An 18,414-nucleotide genomic window follows, 5' to 3' on the forward strand; every position below is an offset into this window, starting at 1 on the left:
AAACTCACTCACACACTCTGAATCAAAGAGGGAGGAAGGAAAGTGAGGAGGGGTGAGAGAGGTAAAGAGGAGGATGAGCCAGGGGGAGAGAACGAGGGGTGGGAGGGAGGGAGGGAGGGGCCTCCTGAGGGACGCTGGAACACCGGAACACCTCTGAATGTTCCACTCCAGAATATCTTCCAAGGACAATCAGCTAAAGCGTTGATATTAGGAGCACTGTGTGAAATCGATTGCTCAAGGTGTTATCTATGCTCCAAAAATGGCTGGTAATTAGTCACGGCTAAAGGTGCTACTGAGAGAGAGAGATGGATTTAATCTTAATAGATTTCACTGCACTGCAGATACAGTAGCTCCCCTTAAAATGTCGTCCCCCCCCCCCCTCTCTCTCCCTCTCTGGCTATCTATCTATCAGGAGAAAGGCAATAGAGCAGGACAACTGTAATGTACGACTATCGCTAGACTCGCACACCAAACCTCCAGTGTAGGTGCTTGGCCTGACGGATGTTCAAAAGACACATTTGGTAGCCGTTTCGTTGTGTCCTCCCTCTTCCTAGCAGCCGGCCTGGGAGCCATTATTTGTTTATGCGTAAACCTCGGGCCCGATGAGGTACTTGAGTTGGTGGCAGCTGTTGACTTAGAGATTTGGACGGTGTATTCAGGGGTAATCTGCAGACAAACCCCTGGGTGATTGACGCAGAGATTGACTCGTTTGGCTCGTCCCGGGGGACCTACCTGCACTTCCCCCCGAGGCAGGGGGGGCCAGATGTGTTGGTTTTAGTGATTAAATGACCCGGGCAGGGATTGATAAAGTCAACTTGGCAGTAGCCAGCCGCTGTAGAGGTGGAGGGGGGGGGGGATCCTGTGGAAGCTGCTATACGGCCCATTGTGTCTCCAGAAGAGGCAGTGTTGTAGTACTCAATTCCGAGTCCTGGACTGATTTTCAGGACTCGTGACTCGGACTTGAGCACTGATGACTCGGATCCATTCAGACTCGGAAGGTGCAGACTCGGACTTGTTAATTGATAAATAGTTTTTATAGGCCCTAATCATTTGGCATAATATATTGATGGCTAGTGCCTAGTGCATTTGTTTGGCTATTGTGTCACAAAGTAAATAAACTCCCTTTGAAATGGTGACACTGTGTCATTTATGTTTAATGTAGACCTTTCTTTATCTGTATGTCAGCTCTTTGACTGCCCGAGTGGAGTGGACTCAACCTCGATGACTTGGGTAATGTAATGGGGACTCGACTCTGGTTTGGTGAATTGGACTCGAACACTGGGGACTCGAGACTCGACTTGGACTCGAGATTTAGTGACTCGACTACAACACTGCTTGGAGGGAAATGCAGCGTTCAACGGGCGCCTCGTCCACCGCCCAGTGGCGCCCACACACACCCCCTGTCAATATGCCCCTCATGGGCACACGGGTCGTTTGATCTCCTCTTGAAACACACCTGCATCGTCCTCGCATGTCCGCCATCTCGTTGTAGGACACCTGGAAATCTGATCGGTTGGTTCGTCACTTCTTCTGAAATGTGTGATGTTATATTGAGGATGCGTTTGGTGGCTCAAACACCTCGGACGGTGACATTGGTCGTTTTTTTCCATGAAACCTATTTATTGTTGTTGTTTTTGTTGTTGCAGAAATTGAAGCAGAAGAATCAGCAGTTGAAGCAGATTATGGACCAACTCCGCAACCTGATCTGGGAGATCAACTCCATGCTGGCTGTCAGGAGCTGAAACACGCTTACATACACACAGAAACACACACACACACATGCTTACATACACACATTCTTACAAACATACACTTATATGCACACAAGCACATGCTTACATACACACACTCACACATACACATTTGCAAGCACTCTCTCATACACACACACACACACACAGAGCGGTTGACGGACTGGGAGACATGGTTATTAACAGGAGATGTGACAGGGTCCTACAGACTAGCTGAGGCTGCACTTTAGAAATGCCGGCTTTCGCAATACGACCCCCCCCCCCATCCCAATCCCTGAAAATGTGGCGGAACGACAGAAGAGATGGAGAAAGATAAGAGAGGGGATGAGAGAAAGGAGGTGTGCATCAGCAAACTGAAGAGGCTGTGCTGCTGAAAGTCGGCAACTGGCGACGTGAGACATTCTGTATTGCTGAAGGTGATTATTATTTCAAGGACTGACCATCACGACTTTCAATCAATCAAGAGTCTGTAGGTCTGTTTTTGTCAGCACTGGCTCTGCGTGTAGAGGTAGACGCACATCCATATATTATATCTGTGGAGGTAGAGTGGGCGTCTGGTAATTGGAAGGTTCCCGGTTCGATTCCCACTCCTCCCGGCAGCGTGTTGAAGTGTCCTTGAGCAAGACACGTAACCCCGGGCCCTAACTGCTCCCGATGAGCAGGTTGGCACCTTGCATGGTTGCCTCCGCTATCGGTGTGTGAATGTGTGGCATAAATTGTACAGCGCTTTGGATAAAAGCGCTATAAAAATGCAGTCCATTTTACCATTTAATCCCTGTATTCTATGATTTCATCCCTGTAAATGACAAATTATGACTTAAGTTTAAATGCCCTGCCGCCCTCGATAATGTTTTGATATGTTTCTAAAATGCTTTAATAAAAAATAAAATAAATACACTGTAAATTTGGGTAAAAAAAACAAGTGACTTTTATAGTATACCATTACTTTCTTTGTCTAGTATACTTCATAAAACCATCAGTGTGCCACACCACCACTGGACTTAAAATGCACATCACATTATACATCTTGAGCTGTCATTCTATTCATGTTTGATTTTGGATCAACACAGTTTCATGCTGTATTCCTTGTTTTATCTGATTGATTATTGAAAACAGATTGCAGAATGGGTACAATACAGTACAGCTCAATACAACTGCTAAGAGGATGAAGACCAGAAAAAGACTTTCATCTTGTTTACATAAGGGTCCTCCATTTTCAATGAATCAAGAAAATCTTATACGAGGACAGGCAGTTCAGTCGGGGTGTCCTCTCCGTCTCGCATGGACCTTTTATACCCTTTATATCACTAAGGAGACACGGCACAGAAACGAGATCTAAAATCAAAGTACACACAGAGCTATCAGGTTAAGGATAATATGCATAAGGGCATCTGCCACTGAGATGCTGATGCTCTTAATAATTCAGAGCCCAGCTGGGGTCATATCTACGATGCGTTATGAGGCTATTATTCTCAGAAAGACGGACACGGCTTCGGGAGGAGACACTTCCAGCCAAGCGAGCAAGGGGAAAATCAATGGCTTCAGTAGTGTCTAATAAAAGCTTCTCAGTGGCATGCACCAGAGTGGTTATTTTATGTCAGAGGGCAGCGGCAATGAGGGAGTATTGTTACAGTACAAATGGAACGCATTCTCATTCAGTCAACTGGGAGGTTAGGGGCGGCCACTTCATTTCAACAGGGTACTACTCCTTAATTTGGCTGTGTTCCCAACTTTTCCTTTTGTGTGGGAGAAAAATAAAGCCAATGAAAACAACCCCTTGCTTACAATCTGGTGTTTGCAGGCGCAACGCTCGACCAATCTGTTCCATTGTGTTCACACCATGTAGGCACAGATTCTAAAGCTTCTATTACATCATATCCATCGTGCAAAACACCGGCTGTGGACAGAGGACACACAGAGACAGTTATCATCAAATATGAGTTTATTCTTTCTTTTTTTTCCTTTTTTTTCCTTTTTTTTTTTTATAAATCATTCTTACAAAATTGGCATTTTCTATTTCATTTATGACCTCTATAAAAGTCTTGTTAATTACAATGTAGGTAGGGGGGGGGTCGGGGGGAGGAGAAGGCATCAGGACAACTGGGTTTGACTGAGCAAAATAAAAGTCCTTACTCATCAACAGGTAAGCCTGCTGATTGGTTACGTGGCAACAGCCAATCACTGATAAATAATCCCAACCAGGAAGTGGTCATGCATCGTCGTCTTTTAGCAACAGTGTCCAGCAGAGCGATGGGGGAAGGTGTCGTATAGTAAATGGGAAGCTGTGATTAGTCCAGTGTACGATAATGGGGTTGGTGAGACCCCGCCTCTGGCGCTACTGTTGCACTTTAAGACAAAAAATAAAACAAGTCTATGACATACAGTACTAGCATGTCAAGAACTCTGTTGATAGAAGGCACAAATCAAGGACAGTCTGGAATCCTGAACACACACCACCACCACAGTCTGTGACCATAAACCTCCCTCCACATCACAGGCAGACACATATACAATTGACCTCTCTCAAACCACGCACTCTTTTCTTGATCCTCCAATCACAACTGTTGCTTCCAGGGGCAGTGTTTGAGATGGGTCCATTACTATTCATATAATTTTCCCTTGATTGCATTTCTGACACGACAGGGGCATTTTTAAACAGGTTCTCTTTGATAGATAAGGTCATACAGTGTATCCATCACGTTCTGATGTGTACTGAACTGTAATTATACCCATTGCAAGACAGTCAAAAGAGTAGTTCCGAATAGTTTACACTGCCTGAAACCAAGCGATGAAAGAGGTAATTTACACGCCTGTTTCAGACTGTTGTTGCGTGCCCCGGGGAACGTGATTACAACAGGAACAGAAAGTAGTTCCATCTGGAAGCCAGCTGCTTATTATTTTTCATTTCTCAGTCAGCAGTAACCAATAGTCTTCACCGGGCTTTGCTATTTGACTCCCATAGAGAGCCAAGATGTTCAGGCCGATCCAATTCCAAATCACTGGCCTATGTCATCTATTCTTTGTTGCAAAAATCAGAAGGAAACTAAATGGATTTCTCAGGGAGTTCTGAATGAGAAGAATGTGCAAGTAAAATGGCTATTTTCATGCAGTGTGAAAATAACAAACAGCATATTGTCATCTGTGTGGGGGGAAATAAATCAAATCAGCCGTTTATTTTTCTCATAATACGCCACCCTCAGCAGTGTACTGTAATGTGGATGTTTTTTTTTTTTTGCCACGTCAACTCAAAACTAGTCTGGTTTACATCGGCCTGAAAATAAATATACGTTTATATATATATATATATACTGGCAGCATGTGTGTGTGTATATATATATATATATATATATATATATATATATATATATATATATATATATACACACACACACACACATGCTGCCAGTCGTGGGGGGGGGGGGGGGGGGGGGGGGGGGGGGGGTTGAAATGTCTGAATCTGGTTGTGAAATCCACACACAAAAGGCTATAGAGGGAGCCCCCATTGAGAGGATCGAAGGCGATTCAAACAATCGTTGGCGAATAGAGAGAAACAAAAAAAAAAAAAAAAAAGGCTATGGATTCAAATGGCATGTTTACTCTGAACATTAAATGGGGAGCAGATGCCGACTAAGCGGTTCTGTTTTCTTCATAATAGCCGCTATGTGAGCGCTCGCTTCCCCACTGAGGGGATATACATCACGGCTTGATGCAACGCCGCATCAAAAACACAGCATAAACACATTGTGCTGTTAAATCTCCCCCAGGCAAACAAATACAACACATCTTGCCGTTAACCTACACAATCAGAAAGCAAAATATATAAGCATGATATGTTAAAATGTGTAGTGAGCCCTGCCAGGCTCACGATAACGGTATACAAACAGACTTCTAAAGTAATCGTACTATAGTACTACTGCCCCCGGGTTAAGTGTTAAAATATGACATGGCATTTAATACGCTGACATTGGAAAGTGTAGTTCTTTGGTCAACCTGCCCCGTTGTGCGACGAAGATAGATCCACTGTTTTAGTTTGAAACCATTTGTGGTCATCAGTCACTTCCATCTGCTGGGTGCAATTCTTTTCATATATATTATAATTTTATTAATTTATTTTAGATATATATATATATATATATATTTCTTTTTTTCACAGTCTCACAATCTGTTGGTAGAAACAACAGTAGTGAAATAAGTTCCAAAGAAGAAATTCCGTTTTGTTGGATTATCAGTCTGATTTACAAATTGTATAAATCAGACTCACAGCTTCTGAGATGACGTCATGCGACATGACTGACAATTCAGATTTGACATGGCAAGAAGGACCTATTTCCTTATGTTTTGATGATAATAACCTGCCCCATGCACAAAACATACTGTACACAGTACTAAAGCATTTACATAATCACTTTATACTGCTGGCAAATAGTACATTCTTTTTTTCTATTTAACTCATTGCATTGGTGATAGGTTGATCAAAGAGGTTTCTTCTTTCTAAATTTCTTTTAGCCGGTATATCCCTTTAAGTTGAAAAGAATGAATAGAGGTTTGCCAGTAAAAAGCCATAGACTTTATGGCATTCTAAAGGCCCACGCCTCAATTTCCATAGACCCCTTAAATATGACAATATGGAAAATAACAGCGTTCTAACATTAGCATGAACATACAGTAAAACCCACCAGTGAGACACCAATGAGCACATTAAGACTGATGATGATGATGATGATGATGATGATGATGATGATGGTGGTGATACAGTTCTTCAGCACAGCTTGAGCGGATAGCCGACAGCATTTCATGTTCAGTTCCCCTTGGACAGAAAGGCCACTTAAAACACCCTGCTTCCTTCACGTCTTCACACATTCAAGTGTCTGTGTATAGCCTGTGTGTGTAGCCTGTGTGTGTAGCTTGTGTGTGTAGCTTGTATGTGTATTGTGTAGACAGTGTGTGTATACTGTGTGTGTAGCCTGCATGTGTAGACAGTGTGTGTACTGTAGCCTGTGTGTGTAGTATGGACTGGCTGAGAGAAGGCCCTAATGACAGCACAGAAACAAGCCAGCCATTTCCTCTCGCCGCTCTCTTCAAAAATACATCAAGCCGAAGGACAAAGGGAGCGCGGTGCTTTCATCAATTTGACCTTTTGTTTTTCTTCTTCTAATCAACCGAAGGTCGTATCGAGTGGGAAATGTGTTGGGTCAATTTCAGATGGGTTGTCTCCTTAGTCATATAAATACTACGGTGTTAGGAGAGGGTGAAGGCAGAGGTGAGTAATACACGTGGGTGGCTAATGTCATTACAATGGTGTTGGGGGGGGGGGTCGGTGGAGAATAGGTGTTTTCCCAAGGTTAACATTGGCTGACGGTGTCACGGTTCTGGGTCACTGCTTCCAACAGCACCGCGGCTCACGGCAGTAGATAGAGTGTTTCATCAAGTATCAGTCCTCGGGGGGATAGAAAAAACAACATCACAGCACTCCAAATGAAACAGGCGTATCTAATTGAACCCCTAAACGTATCTTCCCCCGACAAATAGAGAAGACGACCATTTGTCAATGTAATGGCTCAGAGGCCTTGTGATATGTCACCAAAAAAAAAAAAAAGAAGAAAAAAACATCGGAAAGGAAAGCCAGCGTAGCGGCGGCTACAATCATTTCAAGGGACATTCCTTCACGATAGCATCTCGTCATCTCCAGACAGACAGAGGCCAACGTAATGTGCAATAAGCTATTTAAAATGTCACCTTCCTGCAATATGGCACTGATGTTGCCCCGCCTCCACCAAGCTGATACTGGGTCTGGCATCAGGGCAATGAAACAGTGGTTTCTTGGTTAAGGAAAGTGATTATCCAATAATGCCGCCGTCAAGCTGGAGAAAACGTTCTCTTTTTCCACCCAAACGGTTCACTATAATATGTTTCCGACGTAATTTTAGGCAGGGAAATAGGATATGGAATTGCTGGAGCTTAATTCATATTTGATATGTAACGCCTAGTTTGACAGTTTGATCTGAATTTAGTGAGCCAGGCACAGTTCCGGAGTTGGTGTGGGAAAATAAATGGCGGGGAGGACACGTTTGTTCCGTGGGGAGGACACGTTTGCTCTCGTAGTGACCGGTGTGGAGGCCATGTCGGACTGAAGGTGGAAATGGAGTGTCAACGAGTTGACGATTCTGTCCGATGCGTTTGAGCATGAAAAAATCCTGTGAACTGACACTGGTCATTGAAGACCCTGCAATGGTCTAAATGTAATGTGTATCCCTGCTAGGCCAGTGCTCTCTGAGGCCACACAATGGAGTTCTGCTCCATTTCATCCACACATTTTAATTTAGGTCATTCTGACCGAGAGACAATGTGCACCGCTGGACAAGCCTTCTTTCGAAGCCTCTGTAGGCACACACACATACTGTACATGCATACACGCACACACACGCGCACACACACACACACACACACACACACACACACACAGAAGGGTGAAAGTAAAAAGTTTAAAGGAGAAAATGAAAGATAAAGAAAAAAAGAAAGAAGAGAAAAAGTGTGCTTGTTGGTGGAGTGAATATGAGAGGAAAATGGGATGAGGTGTTTTTCTAACTTATTCTGGGCGATAACAGGGAACCGGTCAGACAAATATAAAAGCCACTATCAGTGCATCAAGGAACGAGCTGCAGACAGACAAGACTGACAGGATGTTGTTGAACCTGGCACTAGGCTGTCTGTTGATGAGCTGACAGAAAAGGCGCTTTGCTGTGTAAACCCCTCCACTCTGGGCAACCGTGGAAGGAAAAGCACAGTTTACTTGACCGTTTTCAGCCTCGACCGACCAAGGGGTAGAGTTTCTAAAACTCCTCGCGGGGGGGGGGGGGGGGGGGGGGGGGGGCTGTTGAATCGATAATGGAAATAAAAAAGTAAACAAAAGAGTGTGGTTCCCCAGGGCCTGGAGCCGGTGTGAGTCCAGCCAGGGATCCTGATGCAGACTGTGGGTGGTGGGTTTAGGGCGGGGGTTATGGGGAGAGGGGTGCAGGGGGGGGGGGGTTTCATTGAGTCCAGGGTCCCACTCCCGGCAGGATTGGGATCTGTGGTCGGTGCAGGTGGCCAGGTTGGGATCGTGGACACCTCCCCTTTCCTAACTACCGTCCCGCACACATGTCGAAAGAGCAGGAGAGTCAATGATGTCCTTGCTTGTTTTTTTTGTGGCATTCATACAAAAAAATATTCTATCCAAGAGTCTCTCGTCGTCGTGTACACTGTGTGTTTGCATGTTGTGGACAGTACTGTTTGGCATGTCCATCCGTTTGTGTACGTCACTTTGTGTGTGTGTGTGTGTGTTTGTATCGTATGTGTTTGTATTGTTACTGTTTGCATCCAGACGCCATCTGCTTGCTTTTCTTTCCGCCTCCTCGTCAAGTCCTTGCAGCAGCGGTGCTGTGGTCATTGGCAATGTGCTGAGTGGAAGACAGAGCTGCAGCGCCCCCCATCTGTCCCGCCGTGGTCCTACTGCTCCTTTGACTCTCCGCGGAGTCTCTCGCCTCCTCCCGCGTGGGGTCGCCTCCCCCTAGGGGGCGCCGGTCCTGTCAGAGCCTCTCGATGTCCCTGTATTTCTTTCGGAGGATGGAGACTTGGTCCTTGAAGAGGACGGGGTCCAGTCTCATCTGCGAGTGGACCAGGGGCATGGAGCCAAACCAGCTGGCGAACTTGTTCATGCAGGTCTGCCGCTGGGCGAAGTGGTCCGGGTCGGCCCAGCGGGACGCCCGCGACGACTGGCGGAGGAGAGGGGGAGAGGGGGAGAGAGAGGAGGTCAGACTTGATCATTGTGTCAGAACACACACAGCCACCTATTCCTCACAGTGTCCAAATTAAACACCTTATTCTAAGGAGCACATCGAGATGGATGTAACTGCTGGATGCGTTTCAGAATTTGTATGTTTTCTCCATTGTGTGAACTGGACCACACAGCTTTCAGAGCCTACAGTAAGTCTTGTTTGTGTATAAAAGCATGCTGAGGCAATACGTGCTCCTCCACATGACGCAGAGGAGATAATTTGAGGAGATGGATAAGGGCAATAGTGTCTGGCTGTTTTGAGCAGATGGATAAGGACAATAGTGTCTGGCTGTTTTGAGCAGATGGATAAGGGCAATAGTGTCTGGCTGTTTTGAGCAGATGGATAAGGGCAATAGTGTCTGGCTGCAACGGGGATGGACCGATAGGACGTAAATAAACATGGATAGCGGTTAGGGATGTCCATGCTTCTTTCACAGAAGCAACATTTCCATTTCGGGAACAATTCCAACAAAACAAATGTATATTTCATGAGTACAGATAACCATCCTCTATAATGTTTGAAATATTTTTTCTTATGCAAAGCTCTTGAGACCGTTAATATACAGTAGTAACTTCAATAACATTGTTTGTTTGGATCCTCGTTAACTGATGTTGAAGGCGGCAGCTGCCCCTTTCATGGTGCTTTCCGTTTCATTTCAAAGAGGAACGCCAACGTATTTATTTTCAAAATGGGGCCCATATGCCTTATTTTAAAAAGAAAACTCTTGTAATAAAAACAACGCAGCTGGTCGTAATTCTTCGCACAAGTGCCCCGTCAAAACTGCCCAGATACGGCGGCGCTGGCTTGTCACCCGTTTTACATTACAATGGTTTTATGACTTTTTCAAGAGTTAGCTAGTTAAAACAGTGGTGACAATGATTTTCTGTGCTCTTCCCATGGTTTCCTACTGTACAGCATCAATGCCACAACTCCAGCTATTTTTACCCCCAGTAAAATAATGCAAAATGAGTGACAGTAATAACGTACATAAGAAATATATATTAATGAGAGAAAGTATTTTTTAGGGAATTTCTGCTTTATTTGAGAATATTAGGAATCAAATATATTAATAAGAGAAAGTATTTTTTAGGGATTGTCTGCTTTATTTGAGAATATTAGGTATGGACCGATACATACTGGTATCATATATTTGATACCACGCTATAATAGGGTATTGTATGAGATATTGGTGTGATACCAGGCTATAATAGGGTATTGTATGAGATATTGGTGCGATACCAGGCTATAATAGGGTATTGTATGAGATATTGGTGTGATACCACGCTATAATAGGGTATTGTATCAGATATTGGTGTGATACCAGGCTATAATAGGGTATTGTATGAGATATTGGTGTGATACCAGGCTATAATAGGATATTGTATGAGATATTGGTGTGATACCAGGCTATAATAGGGTATTGTATCAGATATTGGTGTGATACCAGTAGGGATGGGAATTGATCAGATTTTATCGATACGATTCCATTATCGATTCTGCTTATCGATCCGATTCTTTATCGCTTCCCTTATCGATTCCTGATACATTTCTAATTTAAATAAATGATTTGGAAATGCAACAGAACTAAGCTGGTTAGAATAACAACATGCAACTTGACATTTCTGATTATCATTTATCATTTATTGTTGAGCCCCATGTCAGAAAAATACAAAAAATTTAAAAAGTTTATTAACTATACACTTAAATAAAATAATGTATTTGAGAACTAATTTAATCTATTGAACTGTAGTTGCATTCAACAGGTCGTTATTGCTAAAGAGAATTTGTTAGCAATAATCTACCTGTATAAATAAAGGCCAGCTCAGTGTTCTCTCTCTGTCTCTCTCTGCAATGAGCATGGCTATTTAGCTAGCTAGCGGCTAACGTTACTTTACCATGTAAATGAATGACTAGGATGCAAAGCACTTTCAGTTTTCACTGCACACACAAAACGGTCGCAATATCGAGCCCTTTAGGTTTTCCTAGTCAAGGAATCAAATAGTCTGCTATGGCTGCATGCGTGGCGCTAACGTTATTGTTTTTAAATGCGCAACTGTCGGAAAAACATGGCATCGATAAGAGGAATCGATAGTCACGGAGGCATGCGATTCCAGGAATCGGACAATTAGGAGCCGGTTCCCAATCGATTTCCGATTCTCCGATTCCGATCCCTAGATACCAGGCTATAATAGGGTATTGTATCAGATATTGGTGTGATACCAGGCTATAATAGGGTATTGTATCAGATATTGGTGTGATACCAGGCTATAATAGGGTATTGTATCAGATATTGGTGCGATACCAGGCTATAATAGGGTATTGTATCAGATATTGGTGTGATACCAGGCTATAATAGGGTATTGTATCAGATATTGGTGTGATACCAGGCTATAATAGGGTATTGTATCAGATATTGGTGTGATACCAGGCTATAATAAGGTATTAAGAATTTCCCCAATACTAAAAGTCAATACTAACACATGTGTAATGCCAGAAATCAAAGCAAAAGCTACGTTCACACTGCAAATACCTCCCTGTCCCTTCACTGACCACCTCCTTCACAGCTAGTCCTCCATGTTTGTATTCACAGAGTGACTCCCGCCAGCGCAGAATTGTGATGAATGTCAATCTAGAGTGACGTAAAAGTCGCATGAATTCTGATATGACTGTTCATTCGACTGAGGTCACATTCCAAAAAATCGGACCTTTATCTGATTTAGGACCACATACTGTATGGAAGTGAAAAGACCAGTTTCCATCTGATTTGAGTCACATTTGAGCAAAAAGAAGTGGGCCACTTTCGCTTGCAGTGTGAACGTAGCCAAGTGACTTGATTTGCTGCATTTCTGACACATACTGTATAAGCATGTTAGATGTCTTTAATGGTGAAATATTTATTATATACTGTACATGTATCTCAATCATTTTTGTCCAACGACGCCAAACTGATGGTCCAACTCTATACTGTTCAGTAGAATCTGTACTTGATATAAAAAAAAAGTGGTATCGGACGGTCCATCTCAAGAAAAAAAGAAACGGAGGAGGATGGAGGAAAGAGAGGATAACATGCAACAAAGTTCTCAGGCCGAAACCCCCAAAGTTGTGATTAAATTGGTTGTTTAATTGGGTGAGCCAGCAGCACACCCACAGTGATCCTATCCCACATACCTGTCCCATCATGGTCTCCTTGTACTGTTTCTTCTGAGTGACCTTGATGGGCGGCAGCTTGGTGACGGCAGACACCAGGAAGTTCATCAGGATGTCTTCACAGTTAGCCAGCTGGTCCACCATACTCTTCAGACTACTGGGCAGGAAGTTGGTGTACAGGTGGTGGTAGTACCTAGAGGGAGGGAGGGAAGGAGTGAGAGAGAGAGGGGTGGAGGGAGAGAGAGGGGGAGCAGGGAGGTATAGAAGGTAGATGGTTAATGGCTAGATACCAGAGGGTGCGAGTTCGAAAAGCTGTGGAAGATCCCACAGCCAAAACCGTTGCTAGATAACTTAACAGTAAGTACACTGAAAGATCCCATAAACACAATTGTTTCTAGATAACTTAACAGTAAGTACACTGAAAAATCCCACAGGATATTGAAAGTTATTCTTAATTATGACACAGCCTTTTAAAAACAACATAATAGAGGCCTCAGGAAGAGCTATGGATTTCATCCCGTTCCATTGAGCAATTGACTTGATTACTCAAGTCCCCGGAGCGATTGATTGGTTGACTTATTGAAAGTGATTGAGCGGCTGGCCAGGTGATTGGTTGACTGTAGATTAATGAACCATTCTGATCTCAGCGGATGGAAACGGTATTAGATCTGACAGGGGGGCCTTAATGAAACGAACACCTCGGAACACTACGTCGCCGACAAACTGACATTTCCCAACGGGAGTCCTGTGAGCTGTAGCTCTCAGTTTGGTGATCTGTACAGATCACAGTGTGAAAGTGTTGTATCAATTTACAATTACAATGTAGCCGATGCGGTCAGTGGCATTGTTCATCAAATAAGATCGAGCTTGAGTGTTACACTCCGAGTGCAAAGTAGTATAGACATAATTAGCAAGATAGATAGTAGTATAAGAATAGTATTAGGGTACATAATAGTAAAGGGGTTATTAAAAAAATTATAATAATGTTTGATATTATTTCAGATATTGTTCGTAGAGGTGTGTTTTTAGTAGACGGCGGGGGAAATTGGCCAGGTTTCGGCTGTCCTGACTGTAGAAAGAGCAGTGGAAAGAAAAGAGGAGAGGAGAACAGAAGAGAATAGAACACAACAGCACAGCACCTGTGGTAGACGGCCGCACCGCTCAGCACCATGGAGGATGGGAATAGGACTGTACCTGTGGTAGACGGCCGCACCGCTCAGCACCATGGAGGATGGGAATAGGACTGTACCTGTGGTAGATGGCCGCCCCGCTCAGCACCATGGAGGATGGGAATAGGACTGTACCTGTGGTAGATGGCCGCCCCGCTCAGCACCATGGAGGATGGGAATAGGACTGTACCTGTGGTAGATGGCCGCCCCGCTCAGCACCATGGAGTCTGGGAATAGGACTGTACCTGTGGTAGATGGCCGCCCCGCTCAGCACCATGGAGGATGGGAATAGGACTGTACCTGTGGTAGATGGCCGCCCCGCTCAGCACCATGGAGGATGGGAATAGGACTGTACCTGTGGTAGATGGCCGCCCCGCTCAGCACCATGGAGGATGGGAATAGGACTGTACCTGTGGTAGATGGCCGCCCCGCTCAGCACCATGGAGGATGGGAATAGGACTGTACCTGTGGTAGATGGCCGCCCCGCTCAGCACCATGGAGGATGGGAATAGGACTGTACCTGTGGTAGATGGCCGCCCCGCTCAGCACCATGGAGGATGGGAATAGGACTGTACCTGTGGTAGATGGCCGCCCCGCTCAGCACCATGGAGGATGGGAATAGGACTGTGCCTGTGGTAGATGGCCGCCCCGCTCAGCACCATGGAGGATGGGAATAGGACTGTACCTGTGGTAGATGGCCGCCCCGCTCAGCACCATGGAGGATGGGAATAGGACTGTACCTGTGGTAGATGGCCGCGCCGCTCAGCACCATGGAGGATGGGAATAGGACTGTACCTGTGGTAGATGGCCGCCCCGCTCAGCACCATGGAGTAGTCGTTGGTCCACTTGGACGTGTAGCCCCAGCGCTCCTTGTTGCTGTCCCAGAAGTGGCTGCGGGCTGGGTAGCCCACGATGCGCTCTGGGAAGCTCTGCCACACCGTGAAGGCAAAGTCCACCTGACAAGACACGGAGAGACAAGGAGGACAGGTTAGAGAGAGATAGGAAGACAACCGAAGCGCGCTCTGATGTACGAAGCAGCGAGCAGTAGATCTGACCTGTAATGGAGAAAGAGAGAGAGGTGGAGTGAGAGAGAGACAGAGAGAGAGTGAGAGGGGGGACAGAGAGAGAGACAGAGATGAGTAGAGAGAAAGGGGGAGATACAGACAGAGAGAGAGAGAGAGAGAGAGAGAGAGAGAGAGAGAGAGAGAGAGAGAGAGAGAGAGAGAATCAGAGAGAGAGACAGAAAAGATGATGCTGACTTGTGAATGATTTATCACAAGGGTAACATCACAAAGGAACCTCATTCAAATAACACAATGAGACAGTGGACAAAAAAAAACCTATCAAACAACCAAAACACGGAACGCGGCACAGCCTTTTCAAAGCCGCTGCATTTGGCCACAACCTCTCTGACTGGCGCTGATCAAAGCATAATAAACTAAATAATTAGAGAATAAACATAAAACACGCTTCAGTCTCAACAGCCTGAGCTCTGCACTACTGCGCTACAAAAACACACTACATAACAAAAGGGAGAAGAAAAAAAAATCACACACCCCGACATGAGAGAGAGAGTTCACATCATATTATTCCTGTGATCTTGGGGAATTATTTAGCCAAGATTATTTTTCTTTTCTTTTTTTTATCAGCAAGTATTAAACAGAAGAAGAGTGGCAAGACCAAGTGGGACACTGCTCCAATGACAGTGAGTAGGAACTTTGTGTACTCTTGGTGGGTGGTAGCGGAGTGGGTTCTGGGTACATGTTCAGATTTAGAACCGTCTGTGATGAAATAACGATGCTTCTTGGTGAAGGAAACACTCAAAACAAACATTTTAGTAGGATGCCACATATTCTGTCTCCTGTAGAGATTGGAGGCTACATGTTCAGTGTGGATATACAGAGTGGGGATTCTGTTTTTTAAGGTGGAATTTGTCCTGACCGCCAGCTATGTTCTCACACACATATACACACACATATACACACACACACACACACACATACATACACACACACACCCACCCACTTTCATGGGTTCTGATTCCAAATGGCTCAGAGCAACATCTGGCTTCAAATGGTGCTGTGCCCAAAATGTGTCCCCAGGAAAATACACGCACGCACGCACGCACACACGCACGCACTAAGAGAGAGGAGACAGAGAGAGAAAGAGGTAAGGTTTAAGTGCACTGCGAGTTAACACCAGTTTAGGTGATGAAAGTAGAGAGTGAAGCAGAAGGGAGAGCAAGAGAGAAGAGGGGGGGGGGGGCAAAAAAGAGAGAGCAATGTGATCAGAGAGTTACTTTTGGGACAGAGGAACAGTTTAGTGTTCCATCTGTGTTGTCTCAAGAGGGACCAACGAGCGAGCGAGCGAGAGAGAGAGAGAGACTGTATGCTGATGCAGTGCCACGCAAAGCCCTGAGGGCTTGGAGCCATGCCAACAGTGACATCATCAGCCCCATTCAGCAGTGGCGGACCAGTGGAGATGAGGAGTGGAGAGAGGATAGAGAGAATAAGTGAAAGGATAGAGGATAGGAAGGGGGGGAGGAGGTAGGGAGAAGGGGACAGGAGGCTGAGGACTGCTGTCACCGTGTCGATGTCCTGTCCCGTCTTATTCCATCCTATGATAATAACATACCTCTGTGGTGGACAGCACTGTGTCTTCATCAAGACTGAGGACAGCGTCCGTCACTATGGTGTCGTAGGGCAGGAACCGGCTGCTCATCACCTGTAGGGGGCGACACACAGAGAACACAGGGTCAACACACTGAACACAAAATGAAGAGTAAACTGAACAGGCTTATTATAGTAGCCATTCAAATCCGATGTGGAACTTTTGCCAATGTCGCTTTTTGGAGTTAAGTCAAGCACTCTGTAGCGTCTGCGTTGTGGCGGCGGCGTTAGGTTAAGCATCAGTGGTTTTGGAACAGTCCCATTGGTTTGGGTCCATTGAAAACTCTGACGGAAAAAGCAACATTAATCGTGAATTACACCCCCACCCACCCCCCCCCCCCCTTTCATTCTTTCAATTCAATTCAATCCATTCAAAATGTAAACAAAACGCTTTTGTTGATTGGTATGATATGAGATATCATCTCAGGAAAAAAATATATATATTTAAAATAAAAGTAGATTTTAAGTTAAAATTTCGACAGGAGGACACAATACGGCAAGTGCGGTCGATCCCCCCCCCCCCCCACACACACACACGTTCAAAAGCATTGGAATGTTGCAAGTGTTAAGTTAAAATGGGTTTCCATTACTGTACAGGCTGGTCCTTTCCTTTTAAATCAATAAACACACACGCACGCACACACGCTAGCATGAGTCATCAGTCCCCACATGTGGCACACCTCTCTTCCTCCTCTCTCAATTGTCAAAGAAAAATTAAATACACATTTACGGGCGAGCAAAGACTCAACCTGGATAACACAGACACAGAGAGAGAGAGAGAGAGAGAGAGAGAGAGAGAGAGAAAAAAAGAAAGAGGAGAGAGAGAGGGAAGAAAGAGAGAGAGACGAGAGAGAGAGAGAGACGAGAGAGAGAGAGAGAGAGAGAGAGAGAGAGAGAGAGAGAGAGAGAGAGAGAGAGAGAGAGAGAGAGAGAGAGAATATTTCCATCAGGTGGAGTGAAGGTGGGTTGGTGGTGGAAAGATCAACATCTTGAGGGTGTTTAGACCTTCTCTGTTCTATGATGAGGGGGGGCCAAGAGGAGTGAGGGGGGCAAGAGAAGGAGACAGCATTGTTTACTGGGTGTTCAATAGGATTCAACAACCTCCCACACAATATAGACGTGCGGAAGTGTGCGTGTACACACACACACACACACACACACACACACACACACCACACACACACACACACACATTGCACACCTCAAATTATGAATAATGGCTTTGTTTCTTGCTCCCCAGATGATGTCAGTTTCAGTGTGTACTGTATCAAGCTGCCCGAGTTCTTGGCAGAGTGACGGCAGTGTTGAGATTTAACATACAGTAGCTCACTCTCTCTCAGAGAGCTGTAGACTGATAGCTATGTAGCTCACTCTCTCAGAGAGCTGTAGACTGATAGCTATGTAGCTCACTCTCTCAGAGAGCTGTAGACTGATAGCTATGGTTTAACATACAGTAGCTCACTCTCTCTCAGAGAGCTGTAGACTGATAGCTATGGTTTAATATACAGTAGCTCACTCTCTCAGAGAGCCGTAGACTGATAGCTGACCCTTCCCTGACTCGACCCTACCATGACCCTACCCTGACTCGACCCTACCATGACCCTACTCTGACCCGACCCTACCCTGACCCGACCTAACCCTACCATGACCGTACCCTGACTCGACCCTACCATGACCCTACCCTGACCCGACCCTACCCTGACCCTACCCTGCACCCGACCTAACCCTACCCTACCCTAGCCATGACCCTAATATGACCCTACCAGCTGGATTAGAACAACAAAGTGTGATGAAACCTCCACACGGAACTAAGAAACTGAACAGGGCCCTGTGTCAAATGTGGCATCGAGAAGAACTGGTATTG

The 18,414-nt window shown here is 45.1% G+C and overlaps 2 protein-coding genes across 2 annotated transcripts in view; one reads left to right on the top strand and one right to left on the bottom strand.

The window, feature by feature from the left end:
• The window catches only part of med30 (mediator complex subunit 30), a 121,877-nt gene extending 118,908 nt beyond the window's left edge, over window positions 1-2,969 (top strand). Inside the window, exon 5 of the mRNA XM_084312263.1 lies at window positions 1,647-2,969. Coding sequence (XP_084168389.1) covers window positions 1,647-1,742 — 96 coding nt within the window. The 3' untranslated portion in view covers window positions 1,743-2,969. The remainder of the gene's footprint in view (window positions 1-1,646) is intronic.
• A 5,782-nt stretch (window positions 2,970-8,751) lies between these two features.
• The window catches only part of LOC311226337 (exostosin-1b), a 202,593-nt gene continuing 192,930 nt past the window's right edge, over window positions 8,752-18,414 (bottom strand). The window contains exons 9-12 of the mRNA XM_084311759.1: window positions 16,516-16,605; window positions 14,677-14,837; window positions 12,734-12,905; window positions 8,752-9,502 (exon numbers count right to left, since the gene is read on the bottom strand). Coding sequence (XP_084167885.1) covers window positions 9,317-9,502; window positions 12,734-12,905; window positions 14,677-14,837; window positions 16,516-16,605 — 609 coding nt within the window. The 3' untranslated portion in view covers window positions 8,752-9,316. The remainder of the gene's footprint in view (window positions 9,503-12,733; window positions 12,906-14,676; window positions 14,838-16,515; window positions 16,606-18,414) is intronic.

Source organism: Notolepis coatsorum, assembly GCF_963971535.1.
Source record: "Notolepis coatsorum genome assembly, chromosome: 4".
Taxonomy (NCBI): domain Eukaryota; kingdom Metazoa; phylum Chordata; class Actinopteri; order Aulopiformes; family Paralepididae; genus Notolepis; species Notolepis coatsorum.